The sequence below is a fragment of the Carassius carassius genome, chromosome 45 (genome assembly GCF_963082965.1).
Source record: "Carassius carassius chromosome 45, fCarCar2.1, whole genome shotgun sequence".
Lineage (NCBI taxonomy): Eukaryota > Metazoa > Chordata > Actinopteri > Cypriniformes > Cyprinidae > Carassius > Carassius carassius.
This window is the reverse complement of record NC_081799.1, coordinates 8,328,763-8,338,121: the sequence shown is the minus strand read 5'-3', so window position 1 is coordinate 8,338,121 and position 9,359 is coordinate 8,328,763. Positions and strand designations below refer to the sequence as shown.

Here is a 9,359-nt window from a genome sequence, read left to right as displayed (position 1 = left end):
TTTTTCTTCCAGAATTTTATTTTTGTAGGTGAACTCTTTTAAACACTGTTTGAAATGACATAAGGGGCTGAATAGCATCAGATATTTACATTCTTCAGTCACACTTAATATGCCACACTGTTAAGGTGAAGTAATGACAGTAAAAGCAGAAAACCGGCACATGGCATAAGTATTTACAGCCATGCATTTAAAAAGACCCACAGAATGGTTTTAATTTTATATTCAAAATTTTTTAGACATGAAAGCAGAGTAAAGCAATTAAAGGGGTACTGGGAATTTTTCTTTAAAAAAAGAAAAGAGATAATCTCACATTGTTCCACAAAAAACATTTCTGACAAATCCAAATGGTACACTGAACACTTTGCATTTACATGTGCATCTGGTTTCAAATACAGTTCTGGACCAGAAAAGTGAGCACACAACACAAAAAGTAAAATAAAAAATAAAACATTCACTGAGGACTAACAGCAAAGCAGTACCGGGTTCAATAACCATTTATAAATTTGGAATTGCAACTTTAAAATCATGTGAAAAACAAACAGGTCTGGGCAGATGTTGACCAGGGACACATCCCTCAATATGGTCTTTCTCTCCGTTCCTGACGATGGTCTCCCCTGCAAAAAAGATGATAATGGATTATTGTTCCTTTTTGTGGCTACAATACCTTTACAATACACCTTTACACAGAAACACTCACTTCATATCCATTTTGCCAGGCGGGCCCATTCCTCGCCCCCTTCTTCCCATGTCATCCATAGGAGGTCCACCTCGACCCCTTCCTCCAAAACCACCTCTGTCCATGCCACGTCCTCCTCTGAAACCTCCACGATCCACACCTCTACCTCCACGGAAGCCACCAGGTCCCCCTGGGCCTCCACGGTCCATCCCACGGCCGCCACGCATCCCACCAGGTCCACCACGACCACGGTCACCACCTGAACCCCAAAGGACAGTTAGTGAATATGAATCTGAAGCACTGCTGTTTGCAGCTCTGAAAGCTATGCGAGGTGTGAACACAAAAGACAGTAACCTGGAGGAGGGAAGGGAGGAGGTCCAAAGCCTTCAGGTTTGGGTGCCTTACACTGGTTACACTCCATTCTCCAGGCAAAATTTTGGTTTCCACATCCACTAGAAAAACAAAGACTCAAATCTGAGTTTGAATTCAATACATGGATCATTGCGTAACACTGCGCTATTACTGAAATACATACGCATTTGGACACTGCCAGTCTCCTGCCCTCTGTTGCATGTTTCCTCCCGTAGGTCCTCCGCGGCCCATTCCCCTGGGACCCCCACGTGGCATGAATCCGCCACGATCCCCACCTCTGCCCATCCCACCACGACCCATCATTCCTGCAGGAACGGAGCCAATCCAACTCAAAGGTTAGAAATTTTTAGTACAGAAAAACAGAAATGTAGGTTTTCTGGTGCTTCTAAATCAGCGTACCTCCTCGTCCCATCATGCCACCTCGGTCTCCCCTCATTGGCATGCCTCCACGCATCATTCCCATCATAGGCTTGCGGCGGGCCATGGATACCTTGAGCTTCTTGCCCTGGAAATCTTTTCCTAATGGGAAAACATTATTTTAATCTTGAAGACTCGTGATGAAAGGAAAGGCGTTCTAGAAAGATTTCAGTTGAGTTCAGCGCACCATCAAACCACTCGACTGCTGCCTTTGCAGATGGAGGCTCTTCGTAGGATAAGGTGGCATCACCTTTAGGTTTTCCAGTATCTTTATCTGTATAGATGTTGACAGCAGGCAGGCCCGTGCGTTTGTTTATCTTAGAAAGATGACACCATATTAAATTCAGGGACCATCTGATGCATAATGCAACCCAACCCTTTAAATGTTTCAGTATTATTAGATGCTGCCATGTATTAGTAACATGGAAAAGCAACAAGCCATCCATCTTCCCAAAGTCACTTCATCTTATTGAAAAAGACCATTAAGTACCCTGACGATTCCACTGTGCTTGAAAAATTCAGCAACTTCTTCCAATGTAGCGTTCTCCGTGAGCCCAGTGATATAGATAGTGCTGTTTTCAGAGTCATCCTGCTCCTCTGGGCGTCCTGCAGAGAACAGACAGTGTTAAAAGCAGAAGAAATGAATAAAATAAAAAGACAAGAGAGACATCCTTTGAAGATCCAAACTTACCCATGTCACCATCTGTTTCAGGTTATCATCAAGCAGGACACATGGAGAAAGAGAAAGTGAGAAACAAATTATTTTACAAGCTGAGCTCCTCAAGCACCTAATATTATGCTACCATTTGCTGGTCAAGACTGCCCCGGCACACTCTTTCTGACCAAAGACATAAAATGACAAAATACCATGACGTTGTTGACCCAAAATTGGTTTGATTGTGAAAAAGTATTAAAATGAAACTATTCAAAAGCTACCAAGTTTTTATTCCAGTGTGCCTTAAATATAAAAATATATTTGCAAAACCCTTGAAAAACCAAGGACCCAAATTGGACTCCATACCTGATATCATATAAAATTTAATAAAATGGTAAACAATAAAATGGTGATACTCTACGTGGTTGTGTAGGCCAGTTACCATTAACTCTTGATTATAAGGGCAAAAGTAACCTTTCATTGGAGTCCACACTCAGGATTTTTAACCAATAAAAATATATCTGAACCATTCCTATACAACCAATGGAAAAACTCTTAATTCTAGCCAGCAGTGTAGTTTTGCAAGGTATTAATTATTTCCCTTCTGTAAAACACCCATAAAAGTTAGAGAATTCTAGTGTATGGTCTTGTGATTCTCATTAAACTTACCACCAGGCTTAATGAAGCCACCTCTGTCTCCAGTGATGCTGGGGGGAATAAGCGAAGATATGAAGGCGATATCCCTTAAAACAGCCACTTTGGTACCACAAAAAGGGGAATGGGGGCATATGCACAGTTCTAATTAACTCTTAACAAGACCCCCTTATAAAAACACAATACTGCTAAGAGCAACGCACTGGGGTGCTGTAGCATTACAATGTTCAGCACTGGGCCTGACTTGCTCAACTTACAATTTTATGACATTAGTGGCTGAACAGTATTGGGGTTATATAGAGCATAAGTGAGGATTGATCTTTATTGTTATAGGTGCAAACTCCAGAAATTTGTACACTGTAATTAGGGGTGGGTGATAGGACCAAAATCTTGTATCACGATACGAGTAGGCTAATTATATTTCATGGCAACAATGTATATCACAATGTTATTTTTGTCATAAATAAGGTCTTTATGATATCAAAATCTTTGATGCCATAGAAATTTCATAATTCTTGTCACAAGTGTAAATATCACAAAAAAACTAATACTAGCCTTAAACAAAAAAACAAACATCAAGCTCACTGAAGAAAAGTAAACAGTCAGTGATTAAAAAAAATTGAATCTAATTTCAATCAATAGGATAAAACTACAGTACAACAAATAAGAAATGTTATATTGTACAAAGCAAACAAATTTATAAAAAACTGCATATTCTCACTGCATAAATTAAATGTGACCCTGGAGCACAAAACCAGTCTTAAGTCACTGGGGTATATTTGTAGCAATAGCCCAAAAAACACTTGTATGGGTCAAATTATAGATTTTTCCTTTCATGACAAAACTCATTAGGATATTAAGTAAAGCTCATGTTCCATTAAGATATTTAGTACATTTCCTACCATATATGTATCAAAAACCATTTTTTGTTAGTAATATGTATTGCTAAGAACTTCATTTGGACAACTTATAACAATAAAGGTTATTTTCTCAATATTTAAATTTTTTTTGCACTGTCAGATTCTAGATATTCAAATAGATGTGTCTCGACCAAATATTGTTCTATCCTAACAAACCAGACATTAATTGAAAGCTTGTTCATTTAGCTTTCAAATGATGTATAAATCTTTGATCACTTAGGATAAAACAGTGATTTAGTCAAGAGCAGTGAGAGATTTTGTCTTTTGTTGTTGAAATGAAAGACAGGAATTTGTGGACTGCTTTCAGTTTAAGATCTACACGGATCCAATATACTGTTACACGCTTTCTTTCTCAGCAGTTCACTTTGACTTAAGACCTAAATTACTGTATTTATGAGCAAAGATGGCCATTTTAACACAAAAGCGTGTAAATCTGTAAAAATAACTCTGTTCAGTACATGCCCACTCTATGAGCAATGTCTTCATGCACATATCACAAAATTTGTTCTCTTTCGCTGCTGACTGCATTTCAATGGCTTAAAATCACTTGTTTTTAAATAGAAATGCTAAATATAAGTTTTCGTGATCATGTAGCACAGCAATGTGACGTGAGCATGTAACCAAAATCTACCGGTTGACAAATTTCTAACTGGTTAATCGCCCACCCCTAACTATAACTGAGATGTAATTGTTTCAGACACAGCCTTGCTACCAACTCTAAATGAAAATGAGAATATGCTTAATTTAAAACTGCACCCAAATGTTGAAACTATTAGTCTTCACAAAGAATCTAATTGCATGTTGGTGGCAGCAGCACCAAAATGCAGGAGTAGCCTGTTTGTGGCTGCATCTGAAACAATCTGCTTACATAAAGCTGGTACATGCATTTGTCAAAGAACAAATAAAAAGCAGGTAAACCAGAACACCACTTTTCTCTTTACAGAAATGTTTCTGATATAATTACACAACACACAAAAAAAGCTATCAAAACACTTTTGTAAAAAGAGTAAACTTATGTTTAGATAATTATTACACATTTCTTTGGCTGCAAAACAAAATTCCCATTCTTGTAGGAAAAACACATTTGGAACACCTCTTGACACCACCAACTTTAAGTCCCCATTTCAAAAGGCTTCCGGCCCAGACTCAGAACTGAGTAGTGGTACTGTAAAAGTATTGATGTGTTTACATGGCTCTCACTTTGTTACCTGTAGCGTATAAATGCGACAAAGCATGTTAAAGAAAAAGTTTCAGAATGCACAAGACAATTGCAATCCAAATGTGTAACAGATAAAGAAAACATACCCTTTTTTAAAAGGGAAAATGAATGCAGTGCATTTTCACCATTTAGAGAATACCTTCATCATAACCAAAACGGTTAACTTTAAAAGTAGTATTGTCCAAGCTCAGTTAAATAAGTGTACTAACACAACACAGATTTTAATATGCAGAGCAGGGGACATATTCAAGATAATACTAAAGGGACAAGCAGCTCTGTAGTAACAGTTTTGTGTCAAGCATCACTGCATTCACTTTCATAATTAATTTGTGTTAGCTTCCTGCTTTCGGCAGCATAATTCGTCTTTGGGAACCAATATGGTTAATTATAAAACGATGTTAATTTTATTCACACTACACCTATTCAAAACATTTTCATAACCTGCACTGATATTTATACTCAATTCTAGTAAATATTACCCATTTTAACACCTTTATCTCTTAGCCCTTGATTTCACATTTTTACTCACACAATTTATAGTACAGGGAAATAACTAAATGAGACTAAATGAAACATTCTGTACGTGTAAACCTGTGATTTGAAGGCAGATATATAGATATAGATATATATAAAATCCTATTTGGAGTGATTAAAAAACCTTTTGGAAATATCCTAAAGGATCACATGCATTGGCAATTTTATTACAACCATTTGGAGCACAGATTTTATGAACTGTGCCTCACCAATGTTTAATTATTTTGTTTCTTATTCTAACATCTTAATAAATCCTTCTTCTGAATAATTAAGATCCCTCAAACATATTTAATGATAAAGACAATGTAAGTTGAAATGATTATATTCTTTCCCAAAGCACAACCATCTTACCGTAGGCCATAATGAGGCAGAGCTGAGAGCAGCAGACCTTCAGAATATTAAAAAAGTTTGGCATCTTGTCAAAACAACTGCATGGACTTGCTATGAAGCTTATAATAATTTAAAAATAACAATAAAAAAAACTAACACTTAAGATTGTGATATCAACAATTGTTGAATTGGTTTAACCAGAAAAAAAAAAGTCAAATTACAGTTTATGATTTAAGCATTGGCTCCAAATAATGAAGTTCATTTCTGCCAATTTAAGTACATAGCGTGGCTCTCAGCCCTGTATGGCATCTTTCAGCTCCTGTCTGAGGGGAAAAAAAAAAAGAGTTGGTGAGGTGAGACTGCACAAACGCACACCTACCCCATGCCTCCACGGCTCATGCCCCCTCGCATGCCACCACCTCCTCGCATCATCCCCCGGTCAAACCCACCCCGGCCACGCCCGCGGTTCTCCCCCCCTCGGCCCTCTCCAGGGCCCCCATATCCTCCAGATTCAGGACCCGAGTAGCCACTTCCACCCATGCCATTCTGATGGTCCTGTCTGTAATTACCTGTGAAAGAAAACTGTGTCACTAAAGTCTTCACATCGGTACATGACAGTCTTTGCCAAGCTATTACCAGCAGACTTACCATACTGACTGGGTGGTTTATAGTCTGCCTGGCTATAGCCTCCTCCAGTACTGGCCTGCTGTCCGTATTGACTAGCAGGGGGCTGTCCGTAGGACCCAGAAGGTGGGGGGTAGCTGGAAGGCGGAGCCTGTTGCTGTTGGGTTGAAGTTTGTTGATATCCTCCCTGCTGGCTGTAGGAGCTCTGCTGTCCGTAGCTTCCTTGTTGGCCCTGGTATCCTCCCTGCTGCTGCTGGGAATAGGAGTTCTGCTGAGGCTGCTGGGAATATGAGCCCTGCTCATATCCAGAGGGCTGCTGGCTGCTAGAGCTGTAGCTGCTGAAGGACACAAATTACAATCAGGGACCAAAAAATACACTGCAAAACGTTGGGGGACTATGAAGAACAGAGTAAGCCAAATACCTGGGGGGTGCAGCAGAAGCAGGCTGTTGCCCATATCCAGGATATGCAGACTGGGCACTGTAGCCGGCCTGCCCACTATATGAAGTCTGGTTACTGCTGGTCGATGAAGCCGCAGTCGTGGAGGAATCATAGCTGCTGCCTCCATATCCCTGCACAGGCTGAGTGTAGCCCTGCGGTGTGGCCGGGGTGGCAGTATAACCACCTACAGAGGGTAAAAATAAAGCCACTGAATAAATACACCCCTTGGAGATAATGACTGGATGAAAAATAAAAATAACACACCGCTGGCTGGTGGTTGCTGTCCGTAGGATGATCCATATGGCTGCTGGCTATAAGTGCTAGAGGAGGAGCTGCCGGTCTGGGGGTAGGTTGAGTCAGTCGGTTGGCTGTATGAACCGTAGCTTTGCTGTTGACCATACGACTGCTACAGAAAGCAAACTGCAAGTCACTCACACCAGGCCACTTTAACGGCAGCATTTATGACAAAAAGCATGCCAAAAATAAGATCGTTTAAGGTGACAGTTTACCTGAGTGCCCTGTCCATAACCCGGTTGAGATGGCTGGGCCGCATAGGAGCTGTACCTGATAATAAAAGATGATTTTCTCATTTTATTAAAGTTAAACAACTGTTATAAACAAGACTGCCTCATCTTTTGACTACACATGAATGTGCTAGCTTTCCATTATTAGTGAATAAGGATAAAGGCATCTCTATAAAGAATTGCAATTTAAAAAAAAACATACACAAATTGAACACAGTTTAACCATACCCTTGTTGGCTTGCAGCCTGTCCGTAACTGTTGTAATCTGCGAGAAAAACACATTAACATTCATTTTAAATATCAAACTCATTCACAAAAAACAAGGATTTTGAGTCACAGGTTTTCATATAAGTTAACTTTAAAACGCTTATATTGGGTTCATACAAAAAACAAATTAATAATGTAAAAAAAGAAAGTAAGTGTACAAAAGTATAAAATGTGTATACATAAAGTGGTGTAAAATAATTGTTTCCTCAGAAGACGACAGAGGGAATGTTTTAATGAGAAAGCGCCACACACAAAGTGACACGAGAAAAGAAAATGAATGTGTGAATATGAACCATTTTGATACTATTGATTTACAACACTGTACAGCAGATGTTGAAGTGGATGCATTCTGTGATAATAATTTACAGGATTATGAATAACAGTGTTATTTTGATACAACACATCTACAACAGACATAGGAGCTGAGCTCGAGCGCTAATAACAATCAGCCCGCCTCTTAGCCTAAACGTTGCCGAGCAACAGACCGGCGCGTGTAACGTAAACTTGCTCAAAATGAAATTTGCTGGGTATAAAATAATTAAGGTAAATTTGTGTTGTCAGCTAAAGAAATTACTTTGATGTGTATGAAGCCAAAATGTACAATATCACAGTTATCGACCCATCCCCCATTTTCAGACGCAGACAAACGGAACCGGTTCGAACCACACCGGCAAACAAGAAAACATGAATATTTAATAGATTCATCGCGTTTTATGGAGTACATTACATCACCATAACTGGCAACATAATTTATATCGACATTTATATATATATATATATATATTTAAAACCTCTAACATGTATGAAATTTAAAAAAAAGATTTAACGCTGCTCTTACCTGCAGCAGACGCCATTTCGTGAGCCTCTGACTACTCACACTGCGCATGCGCGGATGATACTCTTCAGGCGCTACCATGTTGTCAAGCGGGGGTGGACATTAATTGCAAACGTTATAATTTAATGATTATTTGGTATGAAATACTTAAATTTGTCTGAACGTTAACTGTTGAGGCGCTTTGCTTGGTAAAACATACCATACAGTGAAGAATATTAATATATCGAAATTAAATACTTCTGTTAATGGATTCGTCCTGAGGATCTACAGAATGACCTACCTAATCGATGACAGTTCATTAAATCCTTCCCAAGAGGAGTGATCTATGAAAGAAATGCATCACTGTAAGCACCACTCTGCACAATTTATGAAATAATAGCTTGTTTATGAGTATCTGAAAGGCAAATGTAAATTTACAGGAGTGTTGATGAAAAACATAATGCAAACAAAATTGTAATCCAATGTAGGCCTACATCTGTAGGATTGACACTTCTTAAACCATAAACACCGAAAAGTGTTAAAGTATTAAAACCGAAGTGTTTCATTTTAAATATGAATTAATCAGTCTTAGAATTCATTTTGAACGAACAAACAAAAAAATGCTACCCTGGAAAACTGCTTTGCATGCTAAATGCTGTAAATTATTCTTAATATCACATTGGAAATAATATTTTTATTTGGCATTGTTCATTGCACAGTGTAGCATTACCCACACCATGGTTTATCTGCAAAGATTTTACCACCCTAATACCTAGCTAAAGCAAGCAAAAGTACATTTCAGTGTAGCATACAAAACTGTACATTGAAAAATAGTTATGGCACTTTGAAAAGACATGACAGTAAATGCTTATGAAGGTGCAGTGCCAAATACAAGTCATACAGTATCTCTGAA

General features: G+C 38.7%; 1 protein-coding gene across 3 annotated transcripts; it reads right to left on the bottom strand.

Annotated features, from left to right (window-relative positions):
* Window positions 1–8,552, bottom strand: LOC132127431 (RNA-binding protein EWS-like). 3 transcript variants are annotated; one of them, XM_059539294.1, is made up of 16 exons: window positions 8,471–8,552; window positions 7,594–7,630; window positions 7,351–7,405; window positions 7,106–7,247; window positions 6,824–7,025; window positions 6,426–6,736; window positions 6,157–6,346; window positions 2,790–2,827; window positions 2,157–2,168; window positions 1,956–2,071; window positions 1,653–1,782; window positions 1,448–1,567; window positions 1,212–1,353; window positions 1,031–1,128; window positions 698–935; window positions 1–614 (listed from the first exon to the last, which is right to left on the bottom strand). In XM_059539294.1, exons 1-16 carry the CDS (start codon window positions 8,484–8,486, stop codon window positions 575–577), a joined length of 1,887 nt encoding a protein of 628 aa, XP_059395277.1. In that variant the 5' UTR covers window positions 8,487–8,552; the 3' UTR covers window positions 1–574. The 3 variants fall into 3 exon arrangements, with proteins under 3 accessions (XP_059395277.1, XP_059395274.1, XP_059395276.1); XM_059539291.1 differs by having other exon boundaries at window positions 6,426–6,739; window positions 8,471–8,549; XM_059539293.1 differs by lacking the exon at window positions 2,157–2,168 and having other exon boundaries at window positions 1,956–2,089; window positions 2,796–2,827; window positions 6,426–6,739; window positions 8,471–8,549.
* Between the last annotated feature and the right edge of the window lie 807 nt (window positions 8,553–9,359).